The sequence below is a fragment of the Onychomys torridus genome, chromosome 11 (assembly GCF_903995425.1).
Source record: "Onychomys torridus chromosome 11, mOncTor1.1, whole genome shotgun sequence".
Classification (NCBI taxonomy): Eukaryota; Metazoa; Chordata; class Mammalia; order Rodentia; family Cricetidae; genus Onychomys; species Onychomys torridus.
Genome location: NC_050453.1, coordinates 20,292,525 through 20,320,169, shown reverse-complemented (window position 1 = coordinate 20,320,169; position 27,645 = coordinate 20,292,525). Strand labels below are relative to the sequence as shown.

The 27,645-nt window shown below is 39.2% G+C and overlaps 1 protein-coding gene across 5 annotated transcripts in view; it reads right to left on the bottom strand.

Annotated features, from left to right (window-relative positions):
- Nucleotides 1–1,210: 1,210 nt before the first annotated feature.
- Rgs7 (regulator of G protein signaling 7) overlaps nucleotides 1,211–27,645 on the bottom strand; it is a 384,424-nt gene continuing 357,989 nt past the window's right edge. For 2 of the 5 annotated variants that reach the window (XM_036202165.1, XM_036202168.1), the window contains 5 exons: nucleotides 27,435–27,560; nucleotides 22,677–22,863; nucleotides 21,428–21,517; nucleotides 19,019–19,099; nucleotides 1,211–1,922 (listed from right to left, as the gene is read on the bottom strand). In XM_036202165.1, coding sequence (XP_036058058.1) covers nucleotides 19,025–19,099; nucleotides 21,428–21,517; nucleotides 22,677–22,863; nucleotides 27,435–27,560 — 478 coding nt within the window. In that variant the 3' untranslated portion in view covers nucleotides 1,211–1,922; nucleotides 19,019–19,024. Of the gene's footprint in view, nucleotides 1,923–9,446; nucleotides 9,525–19,018; nucleotides 19,100–21,427; nucleotides 21,518–22,676; nucleotides 22,864–27,434; nucleotides 27,561–27,645 lie in introns of all 5 variants that reach the window. The other 3 variants (XM_036202167.1, XM_036202169.1, XM_036202166.1) reach the window with 2 other exon arrangements.

The window sequence follows — 27,645 nt, the reverse complement described above, 5'->3', positions numbered from 1 at the left end:
CCTCTGCAAAGGAGGTGAACATTTACAGCTCTGAAGATGGGGGTATGCTAAGAGGAATCAGCTCACCCAGGACCTGCTGACCCTCCTCCATTTGACTTCTTTGATTCATGCCCTTGGTCCTACCAAACCTTTATACAGCCTTCCACATTTCTGTTAACCCAACTGAGAAAAGAGTCAGGTGTAGATCTTCTTCAAGTCTGCCTTTTCCTATGAAATTGCCCATCACATTAAAGCCTCTGTGAAGGAAATACATGTTTTCTTCTTGTTAATCTGTCTGGAGTATGAGATCCAGCCAAGAACCAATCGGCAGGAGAAGGTTCCTCTCCTCTAATCGCAATTTACCATTGTGTGACTTCAAATAAATTGCCGGTTTTCTTTTCTTCAATGCATTGAACATGAAATATCTCCCATAGAATCTTGTCTTCGAACACTTGCTGCCCAGCTATTAGAGTGCTGTTTTAAAGTATTGCGGAACCAAGTATTGTGGACTCTTGAGACAGGAAGTGAAGCATTGGGGGGGGTGGGGTTGGGAGCTTGACATTTGGTAGCTCTTTCCCACTTCCTACCCACCCTTTGCTTCCTGATAATGGACATCACTGGGACCAGTCTCATCCATCCCCTGTTTCTGCTCCCATGCCCTCCCCTCCAGGATAAACTGTAAGCTTTAATAAAACCCTCTTCTCAAAAGTGCTTTTGTTAGGAATTTTGTCACAATAATGAGAAAAGTCGCTAATAGAGCCTGTAAGAAAGACAATGGTACACAGTAAGCTTTCACTAGATGCTTGTAATTACACCTGATTCTTCAAAGGGATCTGTAACCACTGGAAAGCTGAGAAACATTGACCTGGGATAAACTCAGAAGTATGATTTAAAGAAAAAAAAAATCACTTCCCAAGCCTCATTCTTACTAAAACATTCATTAGCTTTTTGCCAAGCACAGATTTCATCACATGCCAGAAAGTCCTCCTCAAATAAGTCTGAAAATGTGGAAGTCTGATTTGTGGTGTTTTTCTGTAGAAAATAAACCATCTCCCTGATCCCAGGTCAGCCCACCAGGGAGGTGCTTACAAGTGTGCTGGTTCTGGCTCCATTCCATCTAAACCTGAGATAAATTGGAGGATGGCAGCTTAAGCCTCAGCTCCCAGGCTGTGAGTACTTTCTCTTCACTTTCTTTTATAGGTAGCACCAACAACAAAAGTTCCCAAAGCAATGAGATTCTGCATCTTTTAATGAAAGATAAAACAACAATATAAACATACACAAATTTACAGAGAAGAGGTCAACTTTGATACATTTGGAGTAAAAGGTGTTTCCTCATTTAAATATGGTATAAAAATAAACACGAGAAACATGAACAGACAATGTCGGAGAATAGACGAAGATAGGCATTCGTTTCAGACTGTGGATACAAGGGTGAAATGACTCCTTCTGTGCTAATTTGTTATTTAATAAATGTGAAGCCATGTGTATACTTATTGATATATACTTTTTTTTTCTTTTACAATTCTTCCAGTGTATGACTGACTGAATTTTCAGTGAACTGTGTATCTAGTAGAAGCTTTAAGAAAAAGAGAGGAAGGGGAGGGGGGGGGGAATAAAGGTTTACTTCACTTGAACTGGTTAAAAAAGGAAAAGACACAGATCCAGCTTCATAAGAGGCGGAAAGGAAGCAGACAACAGGTGGAGATGGAGGCAATGAGATGGCAGAGTCCCTTGGCGATGGTGATGCCTTAATGTGCACACAGAAAACAATTCAGGTCCTTCATTCATGCAACATCTTGGTCTAACGTCCTCGGCTCCAGGTAACAGCAATGGGCTACAAGGTATGGGCGATGGCTCCATTCAGCTTTCATGTCACAAAGATGATCCTTTTAGTAAGACTGAACAAGGCTTGTTAACCTCTTGGATGTGAGAGATTTCCCCTGAGAGAAAATATCAAATGGAGAAAGAAAGAAAATAATTCACAATCACTGGAAAGCTGCACCATGGTAGAATTGAGTTACTATAGTAGAATTTTTGTGTGTGAGGGTCAAAACTGGCCCTTTATCTTTTGATGTGTGGTCCTGGGAATCAAACCCTAGACCTCACATATTCTAATAGGCATGTGCTCTAGCACTGAGCTCTCCCCTCCTCGGCCCCCAAACTGAACCCAGTAAGTTAACCTGAATTGGAACATCATAATGAACCTTCTTCCCTCCCTGACCCTCCCACCATAGGCACATCAAACAAATGACTCTCCCTCCCCACACACTCCCTCTCCTCCCAGCCCAGCCCACCCCCACTGCAAACAGACTGATGGGGTCACAGCACACATCAGCAAATCATAAACATGTCCATAAACGTTCCACGGAGGCTGAGCTATGAGGCAACACCTAGGTTCCCAACCCGAAATATACATCCTAACAAGAATCTGACTCAGCTATTCTGCAGGACAACAATGTGAATGCATTTTGTCAAGTAGGTGCTACATTTACAGATATCAAGATGTGTTGGGGTGGGACTGAACTACATAACATGCACTCCAGGGATGTGATTGGTAGAAACTCAAATTTGAGTCTATCCCTCCCATGTGTAGTTAATAGAGAAAAAGAAGCCAATCATGAGTCTTGAGATAAAAGTCTACTCATTCCTTTTTCAAACTGTCAACATCTTTTTGCCATACCCCATTTGTTTTTTTCCCAAACAGGAGTGTGTGTGTGTGTGTGTGTGTGTATATATATATATATATATATTCTACATTCCATGTATTTTAATTCCACACATTTTGCTAATATACTATTACAGAGTAAATGGAAAATTTTTCTTTGTTTCATTCTTTTTTGAAATCTTGATCAGCAAGTTGTTTCTAATAATTGTGAGTGTTCTAGAGATAGATTTTTAAAATGTGAATACAAGTTATTGACTGGTGAGTTATTTCATCTCTCATTTTCTAGGTTCTAATATAAAAGTGATTGGCCTGCTTATTTAATTATTTTCCCCCTTTGGAAGGGATGAAATAGGGGTGAGTTGTTGTGTTTTTTTTGGAGAAATTATAGTACTTGGGAAATAAGTTGTGTCACAGCTGTATTCTTGACTGGATGCCTAGTGGAGCTGAGTTTGACCAACGGCTGTATGAAAGATCATCTCTCACAACTATTGTCTCAAGCTGTTGCTGAAGTGAGAATGCATAGACTGAGTGCATATAAACAGGAGAAATATGTTTTCCATGTTGCTGAGAGGCTAAATGTGGGTATTTTTTTGGAGAGGGCTTTCTTCTGGTCCACAAATAGTACATTCTCTCATCCTTGCAGGAGAGAAGAGGTTAAGAAGCTCCTGGGGCCTTTTTCATAAAACACTTAGCCCCCTTTATCAAACTTTCTCCCTTAAGATCAAATCAGGCCCCCAATTTTCCTGTTGGTCCTATACCCTTGCAATTCCAGAATTTAATGCATGGTATTTTGGGGGGCTGGGGAGCACAAATATTCAGCCCAAAGCTACCACATTTTAGGCAAAGAATGATATGTTTAAGAAATGATTAATAACTTTATAGTCACTAGTAAAGATTAGTAACCCCATAATTCATAATTGATAAGCTTTCTGTATACCTTGTATGGTCTTTGGCTGACAATATGGCAGCCATGAGAAGCAAGACATTTTCTCTTGGTTGGCAAAGGGCTCCTAGCTTAACTTTTAGTGGCTGGCAGTAGAAACTTTTCATGTTTAAGGAAAACATATCATACCAGGCTATGCTTAGCTCCTTCCCTCCAAAGAACATAACAAAAAGCAGTTTGCAAATCAGCACACAGTTCTTGCCCACAATAGTTTTACAGAACACATCCAAATGAGATTCTGGGCCTCCATGTGAGGACACAAGAAGAGACTGCCATTTGTGAACCAGGAAATGGATCCCCATAAGCCAAGGAATTCACTGACATCTCGGTCCTGAATTTTCAGTCTTTAGTACTGGGAGCAAAATCTGTGTTGTGTTAGGGATTTGTTAGAGAAGTCTGAAGGGACAAAGACTACTACTTCCAATCCTGTACCTGTTTTCTCATCCATAAATGGAGAAAAATGATAGTATCTGCTTTAAAACCTTGCTTGGAACACTGATGCAGGCAAATGTTTTAAAATTGTTCTTAGGATATCCTTGGAGTCACTTTATTTTGGCTGTGACTTTATTATTGTAAATGCTGCAAATACTATCTTTTAAGTAAGGAAATCTGATACCTTATGAAGCCCAGATCCATAGTTATTATTCTGATGTTGTGAAAGACAGAAACATCACTAAGGAATTAAAAACTAAGATTTTATTCCTTCTCCATCCAAAACATAGGCAATAAGGTATTTAACTTATGTTAGAATAAAAAAGCACTTTTCTATGCTCAAAGATGATACTCTGCTGTATTTGCTACTGTAGTGTGTGCAATTAATATAAATGCATGTGAGTACTTATTTATTGTGAGATGAAATAATTTATCTTGAAAAGGGGTTTACTCTTCCCATTGTGATTTTTGGGCAGAAGGAGAGCAGAAGACTAAGCTAATATAGAGCCATTTCTCTTAAAACTATAGACTAACATGATTTGGATCAAAATTCTAGAAAAGAATAAAATAGCTGTACGGGGATAAGAGGTCCTTTGAAACTTAGACATGGTTACATTTTATTTAATAGAAACCTTTGCCACCTTTTATTTATAAATTTAATTTAAAGGGAACACTGTTCTCTTTCTGTATTTTTTATTTGTTCTTAAATTCCTGCAATTCACGAAGACTACTAACATCTGGTGTATTATAGACTTCACTAAAAGTAAGGTCTGGTCCAAGTTCACCTTGGCTAGCCCTGTCCTAGGAAATAACTTAAAAACATGGAAGCCCAAAGTGAAACAGTGTCACGGTCAACCTGGGGGTTTGAGATAACAAAGAAACAATGATCAGAAAGGAGAAGGTGTGTGCCTATGCCCATCTATAGTACTGACTTATCAGCTATGCAATGAGAGTATTGGCTCTGTGCATCATGATGATTTAAAAGGGACACTGGGTGCAATTAATAGTGAAAAGGTCTTAAGAATATAGAGCAACAGAGGCAACATGTGTGTCTGGTGGCTCACCTATATTTAAAGATCTAGACCCTGTGTGTATCCTGCCTTGCTTTCTTGTGGAAAAGACACAGTCCCAACTTTGATGCTCATAGAGAGTGCTCACCCTACTAGAAAGTGTTAAAGGGCTAAGAACACTGGTCCCTCATCCTAGGGATGTGCACATATATCTTTTAAGTGGCATGTGAGACATTTGCAATAGCCATTTTGAGGCAGTGCCCAAGAAGTCACGAAGAATTAGTCCCTGATCATTATCTTTGAATATCTATGTTGAAGGAGTAGAGAGACTTTACATCTAAATTCTAAACTGTTAACTCTAGCAATTAAAAAGGGCTAAAGAAAACCTCACCAGTAGGATTCATCTACATTTTTTTCTTGCTTACAATAATTTAATAATTCTGTATGAAGAGAAACTATCTTTATCTTGAGACTACATGAACATGAACATCAAGAGATATAAAACCCTTCTACCAGCCTCTGGGAGAATACAGCAGAAACAAATCTATAGAAAAGACAAACAGACACTTAGACTAAACCTAAAACTGAAGATACTGTAAGCCTTTGGAATACATAGCTGATGGGCAGTATACTAGAAAAATAAGCCTGTAATCAGTTTTTGAATAAATTAAGCCTGGTACAGAGGTGACGATGGAGCACCGCCTTAACCTGCAATACAAGAGTCATATAAACAGAGTTCCTGCGTGTCACTCTAAAACTCCACCTTCATCAGATCATACTGCTGTGGGATGCCTTTCTGTATGCTGTGAATATGTGTTGCTCTCATTGGTTGATAAATAAAGCTGTTTGGCCAATGGCGAGCCAGAACAAGGTTAGGCAGTACATTCAAACTGAAGATGGGGGGAAGAAGGGTAGAGTTAAGAGAGATGCCAGCAGCTACCCAAGGAGCAACAATATGCCCACAGACCAGTAACGCCATGGCCATGTGGCAAGAAATAGATGAATAGAAATGGGTCAATTTAAGATGAAAGAGTTAGCTAGCAAGAAGCCAAAGCCATAGACCATATAGTTTGTAATTAATATAAGCCTCCATGTAATTATTTTATAAGCGGCTGTGGGACTGTGGGTGGGAGAGATTTGTCCGGACCATAGAGCTGGGCAGGACTGAGAAAATTACGACTACACCACACCCCTTTTTTTCTTAACAATTACAAGAGCTTTTGCTGTAATTAGGAGGAAAAGAACCAACAAGCCCACAAACAACAATTTATAAGATGTTTATTTTATGGTCTAGGTATTGACACACACATGCCTTGGCACTCTACCACACAGATGTAGCCTCAGTCCTCTTACTGATTTTTTATTTTTAGATACAGTCTCACCAAGTTGCCCAGGATACCTTGACCTCATTCTAGAGCCCAGGAAGGCCTTGAATTTATGATCTTCCCATGTCAATGTCCAAGTTGCCAAGATTAGAGACATATGTACTCACAGTTATGAATATTAACTGATTTAAAAACCTCATTCTTGGTCTTAAAGCAGAGAGATGAGACAAGGAGTGTGGAGTCTATGAGAATGGATAGGAAGGCCAGGCACTTAGCCACAGCATGGAACTTGGAACAATGGGAACATAGAACCAGTTTTCCACTTTCCTTTTCTGTATAGCTTGACCCATAAGCAAGTACAAGAAGCTACATTTTCCTGAGCAGTCAATGCCATAAGTTTAGGATCATCATGGAAGTACACTGCCTTGCAAGTAGACTGAAGAGCAATATGAGCAGAGTTACAGGAGACGGTCACTGACTTTAGCCACCGACCTTAACCATTGACCTTAGTCACCGGCATTATTATGAAAAGCACAAGATTATTTCCACTTTCACCTTTATGTTTTACTTGGCCTCATAGCTCTTGCTATTCCATTATAGTTCCTTCTTGCTGGTGTCCTGTAAATACCCTCATTACTACCACACGTTCCTATAGACTTACAAGCACATTCTAGAATAATGTCCCAGTGATTACCTGACCACTGGTTTATGTGGTCTGATGAATATCTAGTTTCTAGACATGAAATGCACACAGCTGACCATGTGAGCATACTCATATAAGGAGATGTACGACTGGCATAAATTCTTTTACTCTCGAGTTGAAAACGCTCTTGTCTCACAATTTCCTAGATTTCAGAATCATTCATCATCTGGCCACTCTGTCCTAGTCTGCCTACTGTCACTCTACACATGGTTCTTCAGCTGGCATGGCACCTGCTACTCCCTCAGTCAGGATCCTCTCTCTCTCTGCACACAGCTGTGCCCTTTATTCAGCCTTCAATGATAAACATCCTAGCTACATATCTGCCCCCTGGACTGTCCCATTCCCCTCCCTCAGTTCTGCATTCATGAACTTTTATACCTCTAAGTATTATTTTGTTTGTCACTCACCCTGGAGAAGTATTGAACAGCTTTTAATCAACATCAGGCTTATACAAGTCCCCAAATAAATTCATAGTCCCTTCCATGAGCTGAATTCTCTCACTGAAAACATCATTCCAAGAATAAGTTTTACAAACAGAGGTAAGAAAGGCTTTGGTATCTTTGGATTAAGTCACTTCTACTTCAAGGCGGAAGAGGCTTGATGTGGTAAGGGTGAAGGAGCAGATACTGAGTGATGGAGAGACACTGATCTCATCCTATGTATTAACCTATTTACTAACAGAATCTGGTCTTTTCAGCTTGGAAGATTTGTAAGAAGAAATTGAATCTATACTGTCTGTCCCAGAAGTTCTTCCCTGATTTGATAAAAGCCAATTCTTACAGTAAAGTTGAAAGCTACCTTATTAAAGCATGCTAGGTAATTCTAGTGAAATTTGAATGAATACAACTTCCTATAATGCTAGGTGTATAGCAATTCTGAGATTGAAGAAAAGGAAGAGGATTGTGTCCTTTTAATATTGACTTTCTTGACTTAGAGGACATAGCTTTGAACAATTGAACACTTCAGCACTGACAACAGATCTCTATATGGGTTAAAAAAAGATCATAAACCAAATAATCTTATTTCCTTACTTAAAATTATGAAGTAGACAATCATAGATAAAAATACAGATGAATGGAAGGAAGAAACAATATAATTTAAAGAATAATTATTTACAAACTAATATACCTTTCAACTTTTTAATTAAAAATTACATTGTAGGGCTTTTTAAAAACAAAATGAATTATACTACAGATGCGGTCTTATTATAGCAGGTACACTTAAATGATTCATGTTAATCAGTCACCCAGTTACACATGTTTCTTGTAAAATAACCTTTCCAACTAATATTTGACAAAATAGATTTAGGTAGATGCAGCTGTATTTAGGAAAAATTCAAATATCATATAGACTAGGTTAGAAAATATCACAGGGATTACACCAAATAGAGGAATTTACTGCTTATGAAATGTTTTAAGTCATAAAATGTCAACATACACAATATAGTGTACATGTATGTGTGTTTATGTATAGTAGACACACATATAAAATGTATCAATCAAATGGGTCAAATATTGAAAAACACAGAAGCCACTGTTCTAAGTCTAATTTTTAATGTGTGCAATAGTGCAGTACATAGGCTCTGATGGATTAAGAAAGTTTCAATTTTTGGACATTCAGAGTTTCTATATTTAGCTATTATATAATATAATGAACATTTTTGTGTATGTCAGAACATCTGGGTTTATTAGGATTAAGTTACTTTAAATTGAATTATTGATTTAAAGTACAAGAATTTGGAAGCTTTTAGAATACTTTATCAAGTTCTATTCCAGAAAAAGATAACAGTTTATATTTGTAGGAACAGTATATAAGATGGTCTAGTTTTCATCTCCTTCCTCCCTTCCTTCCTCCCTTCCTTCTACTCCCTTACCCCTCCCTCCCTCCCTTTCTCCTACCACCCCATTTTTCTAATCCATGCCTTGAGGCATGTTATACTAACATTCTACACTCACAGTCTTCATTCATTTTATTTGGAGACAGGATTTCACCAAGTGGTCCAGATTGGCCTTGAATTTATAATCCTCCTGCCTTAACCACCTGCATAGGTGGTGTTACCAAAGTATGTAACAACACACCCAGAATCTATTTCCGCATCCCTTGTCTAACACTCCATATTATATAGAAGGAAATATAGCCCCTTTGTATCAACAAGCTCTTTTATTTTCTGGATTGTACTTGGCTATTAATAACATTAGGCTCTTGGTTTTCTCATATATTGTTAACTATTTGCATTTATCATTAAAACTGCCCAAGTCCTTTGCTAATTCTCCTAATGGCAGATTTCTTTTCTGGTTACTGTTTACCAAGAACTTCCTGTACATCAACTCTATTAGCTGTGTATCTGTCTGGACATGCGTATTGACAGTTGTTAGAAAGGGTTTACCAGATTTGAGGGCAGGAGCTTGCTTTAAACAAAGGCTCTTGGGCTAAGTACGGCGTGGAGCAGCCTTTCATGGCATCTCTGTGGATGAGACAGAGAAAGATGCAGTTCATAACTAGGTAAACAACCACCTCCAAGGTGTGCTGTTCACTAGAGTGGCAGCTTCTGCTGTCTTCCCAGTACGTTAGGGCATTTCCATTGTTAGTCTGAACGAAATGTTAATAGAATGCAGAGAGGATGCATGCATGATGCAAACTTGATCATCGTCTTCCAAAGACTGACCAAGAGATACTCCAAATAAGTACAGAGACAGGAAGGACAGAGATGAACTATGAAATTTAATAACAGGGCAAAACAGGAAGAAGATAAAAAATTCAAATTGACATTAAAATGAATAAGCAACAAACAAAAAGTCTAGAAACAAAAGACAAGAGTAGAAAACTTAACTACAGCTGACAAGGAAAAACAATGTTTCAAACATTTCATTAAAGCACCGCATGGTTAGACTTTGTTATGGTTGGAGAATGGGGATGGAAAGCTAATGCAGTTTTCCAGTTAGATTGTCAAATGTATTCAGGAGACAAATTTAGGGAGGTGGTATCTTATTGGGTCACATATTAAGTGTTGTGAGGGGCTGTGATCTAGGAAGGCTTTTGATGGACTGGAGCAAACATTGGTGATCAGTTGAGGCAGCAAGAGAATAGAAAGTGAGTAAAGAAAAAGCAGGAGAGACCTTCCTCCTGATGCAAGACCTGCTCAGATTTTACATAATGACAACTTTTAAGGTACCTTTGCCTTCTCCAGTGTTTTAAAGTGTTCTCCTCAGTTTTCACAGAAATATCATTTTCATATTCACACTTCATACTTCATTTATGTGTTAATAAATTATATATAAATGCAAGGATTCCATAATAGTCATAAAAAGAAACACAACCGACTCAGTGCTGCATGATTCTGGTGGAGGTTGTGGATTTGAGCTCACACAACTGGAGAGCAGCTTATCAGCTGCGACACTGTCTTTGTGCTTAGCACTGATCAGTGGAGAGGGTGGGGGTCTGTCCTGTGCAAGGCAGAGGCTCACAGAGCATGGCCTTCATACAAGTAACATGAACGTCACAAGTATCAGTTAAAGAGGTTTGGATGGAGGCGAGAGGTTTTTCATCAAGCTGTGCTACAGGAATCCTAGCAGGGTCTCTGATGTAGTTAAAGTGAGAAATACCGATACATGGTAGGAAGAACTTGAGTGTAAACACTGCTAAGGTGACAATCCTTGTACTGTCCCGAGATGCTTGTGACCATTTAAGAGAGACAGAGACACACAGAGACAGAGACACACAGAGAATGACTCTAAAATTCAATGTATGGGAAATGAGCTCCCAGAATTTGCATTTTCTAGGCTACTGGTAATTTGAGAATGTGGAAAATTGGATCCTACTTAGAAAGGTAGCGCTGGAAATTGTAACCAAGGGAAACAGAAAGAAAACTTGGGAAGAGTTGACCTATAGCATGACATCAAGTGATTCCCTGAGGTCACCTAGTCGAGGGGTTTGATTTGCTCTGCCCTGTTATAGGAAGCAGTAGGGGTGGTTCTTGGAGACCACAGAAGAGTACATGCTCCTAGAAACAAGGGGAAATCTCTTAAAGATGGAGTTGATGCTTCTGCCACCTAGATGTACCATGTTTCTGGCAGTCAGGTGCCAACCAATACAGTGAGCCATGGAAGAAGATCCAAGGGACTGCCCTGGCTGAGCAGATTCTGCTAAATTCTTTTGCAATTCTGAGATGACCACAATACTATCTTTTTCAGTATCTTCTCAAAACACCTTGTAGATTTATAATTTAAAATTAGAAAAGAGAAAGATTTCCCAATGACTTTTGTTTTATTTTTGGCATTAGCAATATGTTCTTATTAGACAGTAATATGTATATTTTAAGCAAACATTCTAATTCATGTGTGGTTATTGTTCCCTTTTGTAGTAACTGAGCAATGTCTAATGTCTATTGTGAATGTGTGTGTGTGTGTGTGTGTGTGTGTGTGTGTGTGTGTGTGTGTGTGTTGTTCATGAACTACATAAAAGTAAATACAATCTTTAATGCCAAAGTCATCTGTAGAGTTTGGAGAAATAAAACCAAGGACAGGTGAACATTTTTTTCCTCCTTCTAGAAATAATATAATAGTTGATGGATTGTACTTTAAAGGTACAGTCATTGCCACATCCTGTTTTATTGTTGGCTTCTCACTGGTTGAAGTCACAGGGATAATGAGTGAATGTGGGATTGTCTAATAGATTGTCTAATATTGTTCATGTCACTCAGACCCCAACCACTGGCAAACAAGAATGGTGCAGCAGTAAGAATGTGAGGCCTTTTGCACTCAGCTGATCTTGCCCAATCCAGGCTGCTTGTGTGGTCTGCCAGGGTGCATGGAAACCACAGTGGGGTGGCTACAGATGCACTCAAAGCCTTGCAAGTTCTACAAAATGGTTTCTTGTCTTGCTATTTTAAATGGTCTCCAAGAATGAGCGCAAATGATAGAAGATTTAAGAATTGCTCCCACAGTGTTCTATCAGCATCAAAGTGCCTTTCTCTTTTCTGAAAAATGTTTCACAGGGAGTGTCAAGGAACATATATGACCCCATATGTGGTTTTAGAATGGATGAAAGAAAATGAGAAATAGGCATCTTGGCCAAAAGATAGAACTGTCAAGTAAGTAGTCACATAGGGAGACATAATTGAAACCTGACTCTTCTGTTAGTGGCAATTAAATTGGATGTCACAAGGAGCCTTATCTTTATCTACTGAAGTTCTGTTCACACTTTCCCAGCTACATGAAACACACTTAAAAGAGACTATGCACACCCATCGTCCTCAGAACCCTGATGAGATTTTGTTTATTTAATCCTGTTGCATGCCACTTAGCTTAATGAGATAATTAAGACTGAGGCTGAGTTGACTTTCTTCAAAGTATGTAGCTAGGTGCTGTGATGTTAAGTACTTATATGTACACAAACATTGCTGTATCTTTCTGCTTTATTCAGTGACAATTTAGTGCATGGATATAAGATGATAAGAAACCTGAAACATACCAGAGTTGCAATTTAAGCTCAAGAATCTTAATTAAAAAAGAAAACAGTGACAATGAAAAATAATACTGACTGCTTTAACATGATTATGAATCCTAAATGAAACAGTTCAAAGTTTAATCTTATTTTCCAATAAATACGGCTTTAAGATGTTGCAGTAAACATGTTGGTGTTCCAAATTTTCTTCCTCCTTTCCTTCTCTTACCTGAGCAGCCATGTCCTAGTCATATTCCCCTAATACGTGTGTTAGGATAGTAGCCACTGATCTTATGGTAGGATCCCCTGCTCTGTAGCATTTCTGAGCTTCCCCATTGCCATCATCTATCTGCAGCCCAAGATGTGTGTGCATCTACTGGGCAAATCCAGAACTCAGTCTTCCTCGTTGATTGCCTTCTCCTGTGCTCTGCTGCTCCCACTGAAACCTCCACACTAGTCCTGGCCCAAGTCTGTTGAGTCCTTAGGTTTCTTTTTAGTTTTAATCTTTCAGGCCTCTTCCACGGGCTCTAATCCTTCTTTTCCCCGTCTTCTTTGGGCCCCTGGTTAACTATGGTGACTCATACTAAAGAAGTCAGTGGGAGCCTCCTTCTGTTCACTGGACAATTAGCTTCCATAGGAAGAGAGAATAGATTTAGATATGCATGCTAGCAGCATCCCAAGAGAGTAACCTGAGTCACCTCTGTCTTCTTACAAATTATAAATTTGCTCAGAGCAGGCACTGTGTCTTATTACCTATGTACTCTCAATCAGAGAGCAAAGTCCTATCGAGTGTAGAGTGTAGGGACTCAACAACTATTTGCTAGAGAAAAGAACCCAGTGGTGGCCGAAGGCATGCTACCACTGACTACATACATTTGTCTCAGAAGCTTCTCTGATGGTCTTCCCTGAGGCCTCCCAACCAGCAGCACAAAAAACAGGGCTTCACACTCAGTAGAACTCAGAAAATTCTGGTAGCAACTCTGCCTCTGACACCTGTAGAATGACTTGGACATTGCTCAGCAGTCACACCCATGTTCCCTTTCAGCCTCTGGTGGTACAGTGGGTACTCGGTAGCAAAACATTCACTATACCTAATTCATAGCTTGTACACCCTTGAGTGACAGTTTCTGAACTAATGATGCTGTCAGGGGAGGATAAAGTTACCCTTTCCAAACTAAATTAGGCTACATGGTCCAGAAACATTTCACCAATGGATTTATATCATGCTGCTGGGAAAGTGAAATTGTTTTCTCAGGCAAGTCATCACCACAACCAGTTACACTAAAACAAGATGGATGGCCATTGTCTGCCAAGAAAATGATGAAAGAGATGGTTTAAGATCCATAAAGGAAGAAAGAGGAGACACTGGTTCACTCTTGATCAGGTTTGCTTTCTGTTTTCGGGAGAGGTCCAATGACCATTTCCTAAGTGTTTTCCATCCAAGGTGTCATAGGGATGTCTAATGCAGGGTTTTCACATGAATGTGCCTGCAACCATGAGCAATAAAAGCCATAGCACTTTAGCTGAGGGGAAAAAAAAAAGCCTTCTTTACAGTGAATTCATAGAGGCACAGACAAGAAACATAAAGCTTTTCTATCTCAGTTTCTAGTCTGATTGCATGATGTGATGGTTGCTCATGTGAAGCAGTCTGCTTCATTAAAGTAGATGTTTATGTTTATTAAAGATGTTACAGACTTCATGGATGTAGCTACAACTTCCTTGCTAGAACTACAGTCTATAAGATAAGCTGTCTGGATGCTCACTGTTTTTTCCTTGCTTCTTTGTGATAGAATATGATATCGTGATGAGGGAGAGCAAGGATAAATAAGCTAATCTATATTTGAAGAAATGTTTTTGTGGTGCTGAGTGTGGCACTCAGAACCTCACATATGCCAAGCAAAAACCCAGTTACAAACAAAGCTACATCCCAGTCCAACTGACTATCTTTAAAAAAGCACATAAGAAAAGCACATGACCTGTCATACAACAGAGACACAATATATGTTAATGTTGACAAATGGTCTAAAGATTAGTCTAACAGTCCACACAGCAACTGTGTGAATGTACCACAGAAGTGCATTCTAGATTCCCAGGTCAGTCTTCTGGTCTAGTATTTTCAATGGTAAGACTACATATATCGTTGTCAGTCACCTTACAGTGATGGGAAAGCCTAAACAGCCAAGTCTCAACCAGAAGTACTCTGGATCTGTCCTAAACAGAAGTCATCTAGAGATGGGCAAGAAAGGGTACTGTACACATAGAGCTCACAGCACCACTCAGGGCCTGATTCTCCAGCATAACAGTACCGAGCTCCCCAAATGTTTACAGTATTGGTGAGGGGATTATATGGTATATTTTTTACATTGTTTACTAAAAACCAAGTTAAAAGTCATTTATGTAAAGACTAGAATCTTAGAAAACAAGGCAAGACCCCTGGAAATTGCCTACAGCGATTGAGGAACCAGTCGGCATTAAAGAACAACATGAATGTTTTGGAAAACAAGAAGTCTTTTCCTGCCAACCAGAATGGATCATGACTGTGGCTGGTGTGAGGGCTTGTGTTAGGAAAAAATGAGCTCTAGTGAGATTGATCAAGTGAGAATGTTTACTTCTACAGTTATATTACAATTACCCAATGAGTTCAATTTTCAAATGAATATACCAAGAGAAGAAGATCTATATTTAACTTGAAGGATACCTATCATCTTTTGATCTTTAATAGCCATGAACAAATAAGGGAAGATCTGATTCAGGGTAGCAAGATTTATAGTCGGAGAAGCTGGGGTCCAACAGTTGAAATGCTTTCTAAAATTCACAGGCTAAGACACAGATCTAGACTTCATGCTGGACTGTAAACAAGCATGTCAAACTCTAAGGCTGAAGAATATTTTGCCACTAACACAGATTCTGCATAAAAGTAGGTAAAGAATTTCATTGCCACTGAGTGTGGTGAACCATTGAAACCCTGTCACTCAGGAGATAAAGGCAAGATGGTAGAGAGTTCAGGGGCAACCCTGAGCTATGAAGGGAAACCCTATCTCAAAATTGACAAAGAAAAACAACTTACTAGCTTTAGTTAAAAAGAAGAACATTCAAGAATAATTAAGTTTTAAATCTTTCTCATTGTTTAATGCTTCATGTTTGTATTTTATCCTGTAAATATTTAGACTACTGGGCTACATTGCTAATGAAGATTTGTTTCAGAAAGATTAACTTTTTTCCCAGTCAAGCTAGCCTCCTGTGAAAATTGTCTCAGAAAGTGAGACCTGGTGTGGTTATTAAAGTGGTATAGTATTAATCAGTATGTGTGAGGCCCAGGATTGTTTCCCTAACATCACAAAATAAGAATCAGTTCTGGCATAAAGTCTCTATCACCACTCTAAACCATGAATTACAGTCTCCATAAGGTAATGCCAAAGCTCAGTGCTTCCACTTTGTACAAGTAGGCCAGAGCAGCAGGCATGGCGTGGCTCAGAAGACCTTTACAGCTTTTCTACCGATTCTTTGAAAGGCTCTAATGATAAATGTCTTCACTAGAACAGAACAAAACTATCCTCCAAAAAGAAGTTAGCTTGCTGAATCCCAGGGAACTTGTCACTAACATCCCCTAGAACTCATTTCTACAGTGCCCACTTTTCTAATGCAAAGCCAAGCTGATTCAACTTCCTCTTCACACAAGTGAGGGAGAGATGAGTCACTGATACTTGATTTATGAACCTTGACAGATGGCATTGCTGATCAATCCTCATGCACTCTTTCCACCTTATGTCCTATCTGTTCTTCTGTGAGGCTCCTGTGCTAAACAAGCAGTTTATGGCAGTTCAACAGATGGAGAAATGGTGATGCACTTGATGGATAAGTGGGTAGAAAACGATTTTCACACTCAGTAAAACACAGGCTCCGTAGGAGAGGAGGATAAAGCCAACTTAGTATGAGTGACACTTGAGGGCATGAAAGGACACAGTGACCTTTGAAAGACAGACCTTAAGGGATTTCTCTAATAATAAGGAAAATGGAGAAACAAAAGAGCATGTCACAGGTAATTAGGTTGTTCCCCCCCGCCCCCCACCCCTTGAAACAAGGCAGTGTGAAGGCATTACACAAATATGAGTTATACTCATATCCTCTGTTTTGGGCTTAGCAGAAAGAACAAACACAGTCTGTAGAGAGTAACAAGTTTCAAGTAAGCAAATTCTCCTTCCAATCCTGGCTATACTACTCAACAAAGAGTGATTGATGTTGGGGAAGTGGCCTCACTGGAAAAGCAAGATATCACGTGCAGCAAAGCACCCTGGGATTGTTGAGCATACACACAACAAACATATGATAGGGAAGAGGTATCCTGAGAACACTGAAGCTACTACTATGCAACTCTGCTGTAAGGATGGTCCTCTAATGTGCTTGGCAGGAGTGGGAGGGTGGGGGTGATTGGTAGGTTAGATAACTAATGAATGTTCCCTTGGCTTTGTGGAATGCTGGTTGCAAAACACTGACTCTGACCTGAGTGGGGAACATCATGATTCTGTTCTTATCACCCAGGTTACAAATGTATGGAAACAAATAACTGTCAGCATGGACCTGAAGTGGATCTGAGTTGGAGAGGAAGCTGTGACGGGGTGGCAAATAGGAAATAAGGTTTTGGTCATAGCCAGCTCCTTCACTGTGTGGTTTTGGGAAAATCATATTCTTTGAAGACTCACCTCCCAATTCTTTTTTTCAACCCATAAAATGGGCGACTTAAAATGCACTATAATTCCCACCTTTTATGGTCAGATTAATTGGCATGACACAATGTTCCTGGTACAGAGCCTGTTCCATGGCAAGTCATCAGTAATCTCAGTAATGGGTGCTGTCATCTCATGTCCCCCAGTTTCACAGTGAGATCTGCTGATGCCTGTGGTCCTCTGTTCCATCCTGCCTTGCATACTGTCCTTCATGGTGCCCCCTTGCTCTACCAGAGCCACCAGCACCTAGGGCTCCATTGGAATGCTTATGCAAACTACCCTCCCCCAATCTCTTGTTTTTACTTGTGTCGAAACTATTTTATTGATCCTACAATGGTCTCTGATAAAAACTTAGCATGTCAATATTTATGATTCCCAGTACAGCTCGTGGAGCCTGAACTCACCCTAGGTTCATTCTGAGTCCTTTAATTTCCTTAATGATTTCCTCACAGCAACACCAAACAGGATATTCAATAAAAATTCTCGGATGGAAAAGAATTAATGCTCTCTGAGGGATATGTGAAAGTAATTAGTATGTTTTATATGTAGTGTGTGTGTGTGTGTGTGTGTGTGTGTGTGTGTGTGTGTGTGTGTGTGTGTGTGTGTGTGTGTGAGTATGTGTAAGAGAGAGAGAAACAGAGAGAGAGAGAGAGAAAGAGAGAGAGAGAGAGAGAGAAAATTTAACTTTTTAATTCAGCCTTTCTAGCCTATCCTTCTCTCTCTTTTAAAGAGGGTTTGGCACTTCTACATTAGTGAGTCCTAGCTATCCAATTAAACAGTTAAATGTCACTCCATCTGAGCATTCTCCAATTACACATAACACCAAATAGAAGGGGCTCCCCATGCATACTGACATTTTGTTGATACCCCTAGGCACTTTGAACTATTCTCTATTCCTTCTACAGATTCCCAAGATGAAGTACTGTTCTTGCAATTTATTTGGTAACTATCAATTTTGGTGGAAGGGAGAGCTGATCAAGGCCAGCTTCCCCTTGTTTCTTACTGTTTTTTTTTTGTTGTTGTTGTTTTGTTTTGTTTTTTTTCTTTTCTTAAGGTGTCCAGTGTGGACCACGCAGTACTATTTCAGAAATGTGGAAATGGGCCAGATACGAGTTGGGATCGGAGAAAAGATATTTTACATCTCCCTTCCATCTCCCCCAAGTCATGTTACTATTTTAAATTCTATCACAGAAACTTCCATTACAATCTTAAAAAAACAATCTTTCCACATTATATCTGACAGGAATTAACTTTAAATAATTCTTTAGTAGTTCACAGAGTACCTGATGATATATTGTGGCTTCTTTTCCCAGTAAAAATCTTAGGGAGATATTTTGTCATTGTCTTTCTCCATTGTGACTTATGAAATATTTTAAAAGAAAACCCTCTGTTAAGGGATAGAGATTCCGATAGAGACAGCCAAAGCTTTGTGCAGTGTGTACTGTGATTAATTCCGGGAACTTTTCATTCTCTATCCTTTTAATTGATGCAATCACATTGACTGTTCAAAGTCTACGTAGCTGTTTAAAGTCGTTCAAATAATCTATGCTGTCATAACAGATATAGAACAGATTAGCATTTCCCATCGAGTGGTAGATCTTTGGAGGAAACAAACAGTGAGTTTGTTGAATTCAGGTTGCTTATATCTCAGCACACATAACTCCACTGAAGTTGACCATCACAGCAAAAGCCACAGCACACACACGTACACATACAAAGAGCAGCATGGAGCTAACCACACAACTCCACAGATGATGCAGACAAACTTGAGTAGAAACCAAGATTGTTCTACCTCTTTTCATAACAGGTTAGTGCTGGCCCTCAGTGTTGGTGTACAGTTTTTATGGCATGGGAAAATAGGGATGTTTCTGCCCTATAAAAATAAATGTGTTGAAGTCTTTAGTTTGAGCATACACAATGTCGGAAAGTAGTTCCAAAGGCGCTGGCACAGTACAAAAATAATAGATAAATAAAATAAAAATAACAAGAGAACCCAACAAACAAATATATATATATATATATCACCAAAACACATGGCAAGAGGCTAAGAACATTCTGGGAGGATAGCTTCTGGTTTCTTAGATTAATGCAACAATCTCCAACATGTTTGTGGAAAATACAGAATAAGAGCAGGAAACTGGTGGGTCTTTTTTAGGGTAGGGAAATTGGCTTGCTACCAAAAGCCACTTGGCTTCAAACTGCTTAATTGATCTTTTTCTCCTTTCAAAGGCTGAAAACACACAACTTTCATTGTCTTCATTTTTTAAGCATAGTGAAGAGCTGAGGGCAAGAGCAGAGAAATGCATGCAATTATCCTTAATAAGGAAAAGGATACATGGAACACAGACACAAAGAGTAACTTATTCCTTCATTGAATACATCATGCTATACACTTCTTTCCAAACCTTAGTTCAGCCCATGTGGTTGTTCCTGCATGACAGCTTTTTTTCTACTCTATAAAGGGTTGGGAGAAAGATAAGTAGGAAGCAGGATTATGGGTTTAAATAAAGACAATACTTTCGGTGTCAAAGGATGCAAGGTGGGCAAGGGGACTAAAAACAGGGAAATTTTCATTGGAGATAATGACTTGTAATTCCTCAAAAAGAAAAACTTACCACATTCTGTGCAAATTTCTCAAATGATGTTCTGCGATCCATTGAGTTTCCAGACTTAAATGTGTGGTGTGGGGTAGGGTTAAGGGAGACAAGGAACATTTGAAAAAAAAAAAAAAGCAAGAAAAACAGAACAGAAAAAGACAGTATGGTAAAGTAAAGCTACACTAAGCCCAGGTATGAAACCCATGACCACATGGCAATGGAGCTGCCAGGGGATGCTTCTCATCTTTGGATCCAGGTTCTTTGCTCATGAGTGATTTCATCATAAAATCCCAAAATTATCCTCAAGCAAACAAAATGGTGAGATTTAAAGCAAAATCAAATTAAGCGGAAATGAGAAAGATATGGCAAGCTTTTATGCTGACATTTGCAAAGCCTTCATATCTGAAAATTTAGTGGGATTTCTTTAGAATCAACTCCTAACATTCTATGCAGGTTGAATTTTTGCTAATAACACTAATTTGATGGAGAATTTCTGGAGGCTAGATGTTGCTCAAAGGATGAATATCCCACTTGATTGTGTCTCTTATTAAAGCCTATAGTTGTAGTGATTGAGCACTTTCACAGGGGTTTAAAGGATGACTTACTTTGAAATGTCTTTGTTTTGTCCTCAGTCAATGAAACTTATTTTCTATCCAGTTACCTGAACTTTGAACACTGCAAAGGGCTGTCAGCCTTGTGGCGCTAAGAGGTTAGTTCATGTACTGACCTGCGTATCTTCAAATTTGTTTCAGTTGGCTAGAAATTTGTGTTGATTCAATTAATTAAAATTAACTTTAATGATTGCCACACTGGGTAGTATAGCAACTTACAACTTTTCTTAATCTGTAAAAGCAATGGGCTATGAAAAAAAATTCACATTAATTTAAATGATAAATTAACAGAACTGTAACTTAATCTTAGAAATATAATCTATGGGTTTTTTAACATTAAAAAACAATGAATAATGTTGATTTTTCTCTACAGATTTTCTAGTCATTGTTACATTGGTCCCAGAAGGGATTTATGTATAGTTAGACTTTGATTACAAATATTAACTAATTAGTGAAGTCTACTACTACCACTACTTCCCCAACGTGTTTGCTTATCATCCTAGTTTGAAATAGGTTATCAAGATACTAAGTAGTTTGGGATATAAGTCAAATGAAAATATTCATTTGCCAATATTATAGCACCTTAGCAGCTATCCTTGAAAAAAGTAAGTTTATATTTTGCTATAAACATACATGCTAGCTTTGTAAATAAACCAAACCATCTTTGAGTTTCAGCACTCGACTTTTTTCTAGTTGGAGTTTTTCATTTCTTTTAACTAGAAATACTAAAGATTAATATTAAACATGAAAACAGCATCTAATATCCTTTGTAAAGCATGGACATCTGCAAAAACAATAAAAAAATGATACACAGAGCAATCAACACACAGAAACAAAACGAACTTAAATGACCCTTAGAAATGGATGGGTTGGGGAGAAGGTCTTAGAGAATGGATACTTACCATTTCATTGAAACCCTGGCCCAGCAGAGATATTACTCTTATTAATTATAGCTAGGAACTAAGGTCAAGAGAGGTCACAAAGAACCAGTACCTTTCTCTTTGCCTGTAGAAGTTCCTGGTAGGCACTAGATCTTATAAAGCGGGGGTATGAGTCGCTCTTCATCAGCTTGTAAATGTGCTCCTGAAAAGAGAGAATGGGTGAAGGGCTCCTTTATCAGTTTAATGGAAGAACGAGGCACTATGATGAGGACACTCAGGTAGCTAAAGAACCAATGCAGAAGCAGCTAAAGAACAGCAACTGTAGTGCTAATAGGAACACCTTATGTTCACAGGACATTTGGATCTTTTAGTCCATCATTTCTTTTCCAGATCAATGTTTACATTGGGCTGGGAGCTACACAGGAGGAGAAACCATATGTGATCATTTTAATCATAGAATTCTGTCAAGGGGACATTGGAAATAACTTCAAAACAATGTGACAATTTATGTGGAACATATGAGAATTGAAATAAATCTGCTATCTTGAAGATGACTCCAAGCCCGAAGTGGATAATATGACACCAAGCCTGTGTACTCATCCTGGAGGATCTCAGCACCCACAGCTGCTGGGAGAGCCAGGCAGCCCAGGTAGACCTCACTCTTGGGACCAGTTCCATGACAAATTATCTACTATAGTTACATTAGCTCAAAGCTCAAGTCTGAAATTAATTGTTGGGTTAGTGAAATGATGAATTTCCAAACCCATGTGCTTTTTCTTTTCTTATATGGTGATCAATTAGTCATCTGTTCCTAATAAGTGTGCAGAGGTCTCCCTCTTCTCTTCACTTTGGACTGAGGATCAAGCCTTATGCACTTTTACATAAATGCTCTACTGACCAGCTATGCCCTTAGCCTCTCTTGAATTTTACTGGTGGCTGCTGATGGACAATGGAGTTGAGCAGAGAAAAGAATATGTTAATTAACTCCAACTTGATCCAAACCTGGGAGGTTCTGCTCTGTGTGCAGCAGTTTGGGGGAACTTATATGTTCCATTGCCTTCCAAGTCTAGCGAAACCATCAGTTAGTTTTAGAGTTATGCATAATGCAAGAATATCCTGGATGGCCCATGGAATTGTCACGTACAAACACTAAGTTTATATTTAAAAAAACAAAACAAAAAACAAAACAAAACAAAAAAAAACCCAAAAAACATTCTGGAGGGCTAGAAGCTGACTTACTTTGAAATGTCTTTCTTCTGTCCTCAATCAGTGAAGCTTATTTTGTGTTCAGTTACCTGAGATTTAAACAACGCAGAGAGCTGTTGGTCTCATGGCTCTGAGAGGTTAGACTGTGGACTGACCTGAGCATCTTCAAACGTGTATCGTCCTGGTTCCTTCACATTCTGTGTGGTCTTGTCATAACTCTTAGAATCCAAGTTAATGGCACTGGGGGCCCCAGGAGCCAGAAATTCTTGCCATATTTCCTGCACTCGAGAGGGTACTTCTCGGATAGGCCTTTTCTTCAGGTCCTCCACTGCCAGCCAGAACCTGTGAAACAGCATAGGATCTCTGAGCCCCAAAGGCACACCTGGGAATTCTTGTAATGTTCATTCACTACTCTAGCAAGCTCATTTTCTCTGGGGATTCCAATATCAGGATCCCAGTAGCTTTCCTTCTTTCCTTTTTCTCAAGAGTCATATTCAAAGGCTTAAAAGTTATTTTTTGCTTGTTTTATTTTTGATTTTTTAAGATAGAGTCTGGTGTAGTGGTATATAGCCCAGGCTGGTCTTGACTTTCCTATGTTGCTAGAGATGATCTTCACTCTTTTTTTATTTTTTTATTTTTTATTTTAAGGAGGCCCTGTTTGCACACAGAATTTTTTAAAAAAATTATTTATTATGCATACAATGGTCTTCCGACATGTATGCCTGCGGGCCAGAAGAGGGCACCAGATCTCATAGATGGTTGTGAGGCACCATGTGGTTGCTGGGAATTGAACTCAGGACCCGTAGAAGAGCAGCCAGTGCTTTTAACCTCTGAGCCATCTTTCCAGCCCCCTAACTCTTGATTTTGTATGCTTCTCCCTCTCCAGTAATTCAAAAAGTCCTTTAGAAGGAAAGATTGAAAACCACTGATTTTCACTGGCCTTTATTAAAAGCAGATGTGCCAGAACCCTGGTCCTGTACAGTCTCACTTTCACTGAAGCACCATAGGAAGGGCTTCATCTGCAAACAGAGCACCAACAAAGAAAAAGATCCCTACTGAAATAGCTGCAATGCTGGGAAGTACCCTGGAGTTTCTGTAGGCCGCACACACTAGAGAGTTGAGAATGCTGAACCAGAAATCGTCCTGACACACGCAGGCATGGGGAAGGAAAAAGAGGATCCAGGGAACCAGAAGACTCCGGTTCTGACGGTCATCAACCTGCTTCAATTCTGAGGCATCTGCTACCTTCATGCATTTTTCTGATTAGCTGCTGAAGAGAAGGCAACAGTCCCTTGCTAGCTTAGTTCTCATGAAAAGAAATAGATGTCAATATCCTTCTATAAATGAATTAATTGCACAGAGCTTAGGAAGGCATGACAAAGAAAAACCAGGATATCAGGTTTCAAAGAACAATGAACGGAGAACCTGCTCCACCTGAACTGACATCAGCAATTAAATGGACCTGAAAATAAGGGTAGAGGAGCCAAGTGCGGAGGTGCTAATGTGAGCATGTACACCTGTATATAGGTGCAGGTACTATTCCAAGTATTTGCAGTCCTTACAACATCCATATGGTGATGCCTTCCCCATGCTAGAGAACAGGCAAGTGAAGATGTAAAGAGGTGATTTATTGAAGGCTGGCCCAGGAAAATCTGGAGCAGATGGCACTCTCACAACAGCTCCATCACACCATTTCCCTAACAACAGCACCACCTTCTGTACCATCATCATTATCGTTGGCACAGCTGGCTTAGCTAATTAAAATGGAGAGGGTACCAGTTTTAATACCCACTCCACCTGATAGCAGCTGGATTCTAAGGAGGCCCCTGACATCCCCACATCATGATTTCCTCATCAGTACAGTGGCATGTAGAAGTCCATCTATCATGGGTACCACTAGCAACTAGTGGAACTAGAGACTACTTCAATGATGTAAGTTACACAAAGGACATCTCAAACTGCCTGGCACAACTTTACATGGTTAATGATAAAAATCCTTGCTATTACCATATTGTTTTAGCAAAAAAGTTTGCAACAGAAGACAGAGGGTGTGTTGCAAGAGTAAGCAGAGGGGTAAGTAGCATCTCTTGACTCTTCCCATCTTGATAACTGAATTGGTACAGTCCCATGAAGAGCAGATCCTCTAGACTCTGTAGTTTGGGGACTGCTCCCACTTAGAGAAAGATGTGCTGAGAGTCATTTGACTGCAAATCAGCCCTGCTTGTTCTCTGGATCACCATGTCTTCGGTGTGGGAAAGAGATACTTAGGTGGAATCCAGGGTATGGTTTAGACTTGGGGGCATGGTGGGCAGTAGATTCATATTGGTTCATAAGAAAGGAAAATGTCACTTAGTGTACTCTGACCTTGTACAAGATGCTGATCTGACTTAGACATGTTTTGATTATCTAGGAAATAAGGCAAGAACAAATGCATGCCTATATTTATTATTGGATTCATTATTTGTCAGAAATAATGGAGGCAAAGCACTACATAGTATACTCAGAGAAGTAGTATGTATAAAACATAAGTATACATTGGGAATTCAAAATGCTTTCCACAACTGTGTCTTTCTATCATTTATCCACTTTAATAAAGCAACATGATAGGCAGGCATATAATGGGCAACTCAAGAAATACATATGTACATGTAACTTTTAATATTTGCGTGTACATGTTCCTGAATGTGGCCATCCTCTTTATTTTCTTTACTTTCATTTTCTTTATTATCGGTGAGTGTATGTGTATGTGTGTGTGTGTGTGTGTGTGTGTGTGTGTGTGTGTGAGTGAGAGAGAGAGAGAGAGAGAGAGAGACAGAGACAGAGACAGAGACACAGAGAGAGAGAGAGACATGTGTTAATGTGGATATGCTTGTGGGAGTTGGTTCTTTCTTTTCTCTGTGGGTCTCAGGGAAAGCATCTTTACTTTTCGAATTATATCAACAATCCAATCCAAGTACTACAGATTGAACCTAGGGTCTAATACATGCTACACAAGTGCTTTACCCAGGATTACAGTTCCAGCCTCACCTTAAATTTTGAGAGAGTGGCTGGCCAATGAACCCAGATTCGTTTTTTAACATGGGTTCTGGGCATCAAACTCAGATCCTCATGTTTACAGAGCAAGCCCTTTACTGACTGAGCCATCTCCTCAGCCCTGATAGGTCATATCTATAATTTCTTTTTGGGGAAATTAATACAGCATAGGATTAAACAGAAGAAATAGCAAAGGTGTAACAGAAGTAAGGGCTTGGCAGTGACCTGGCTCTTCCCTGAAGCCCAGAGTTCACACACCATGCTGCATCTTTGCTCTTCCTTTTCGACCTGGTCGTCTGTCTTCTCATCACCCACTCTCAGCCTGTAAGCTACTTGCGTTAAGATGTTCATGGTGGCTCTAGGTTAGATATCCATCTCTATTCTCCTATTTAAGGACTCGGCTTCAGCATTATTTTCTTGAAAAATTTATTCAGTAAACCCAACAAGCATCACTAGGCTTCTCCAAACCCCCTATAACAACAAGAAATCACATCCAAGAATCCATGACAGACATAAAGGGAAAATGAAAGGATTCCGGTTCTGACTGTTGTCATCCTGCTTCAATTCTGAGGCATCTGCTATCTTCATGCATTTTTCTCATTAGCTCCTAAAGAGAATGCAACAGTCCTTTGCTAGCTTAGTTCTCATGAAAAGAAATAGATGCCAATATCCTTCTATAAATGAATTAATTGCACAGAGCTTAGGAAGGCATGGCAAAGAAAAACCAGGATATCAGGTTTCAAAGAACAATGAACGGAGAACCTCCCAGGAAAAAAGGAAAAAAAAAATCATGTAGTGAAAACATATGCTTTAATCATCTTAAGCAGATCTATGAACATTTACTCAAATGCCTCATATTTTAAGAAGCTTTTCCTAGGTGTTCCATGAGTTAGAAAATATTACAACAGACCAGAATGGTGTTTAGGACAATGGATGGGCAAAACAAGTGTTCTGACCTCTTTCTCTGCTCCATGCATCAGTTAGTCTTAACAGCTCTGTTGTGCTTGTTCGTAGCTAAAAGGCTGAGAAGTGATCACAAACAACAGCTCTACTGTATCTAAAGGCACATAATAAAGAAGCTGCCCTTCGACCTTTGTTCCAAGATCTTTGAGACAGTCACTCCCTTTCTTTCTGGAGAAGTGATACTGGAAGTTAATATTGATAAGTTAATACTGATGTTCTAAAATAACTGTACCAGTACTATTGGCCATTGTTATGATTAAACTCTGAAATGCTCCCTAAAGGAGCCCCCTATGTCTTGAATGTGTGATCCCGTTGGTAGTGCTATTTTAGAAGGCTGTGGAGCCTTATCATTTAATAAAGAAACATGACAGGCATATAAAAGACAGCAGAAGAAATACACACACACACACACACACACACAAACACACAATTTGTGTGTACATGCTCTCAGCATGATATGAACAACTTTAGCCACACACTCCCACTGCCATGATCTGAGTTGTTCTGTCTTGCTTTGCTGCCATCCATGAAGGACTAAAATTCCTTGAATCTGTGAGCCAAAATATATCTTTCCTCTTTTGTTTCTGTTGGGCATTATGGCATGAACACTGACTAATAAAGACATTTTCCATTTTTGTCAAAACATTTGTCTGGGAATTGTAATTCTTTATGGAGTCAATTTTAGAAGTTCTAAATTTATGTAGTCAACAAATCCAGAGGAAATATAAAAACAAATTATGAAAAGGAACTGATCATTTGGGATAGCTTTTGTGCCGCTATCTTTCTTCCATCTTTAAGTGTCAGAGATAAAAGTTGTTTCCATCATTGTGATAGTGTGAGAGTAACAGATCTATTACATCTAAAGTAACTAGACAGAACAGTGGCTCTTTGGCTCATAACAACAAAAAGTGTCTTACCTTAAGTTCTCTGAGCTGAATTCTGATTCTAGAAACTTAAGGAACTGCTCTCTCCCAACTGGGTCTTTCAATGCCTCATCCATGCCAAAACCCCATCGCTTTACTCTCTGTTGGCTTGGTTCTTTGCTGTGGGAGAGAAAATAGGGCTAAATATATTCTTTTTCATTACAATTTCCATTTGGGAGGGTGGTTAAGGTAGGGCAGCCTCTCA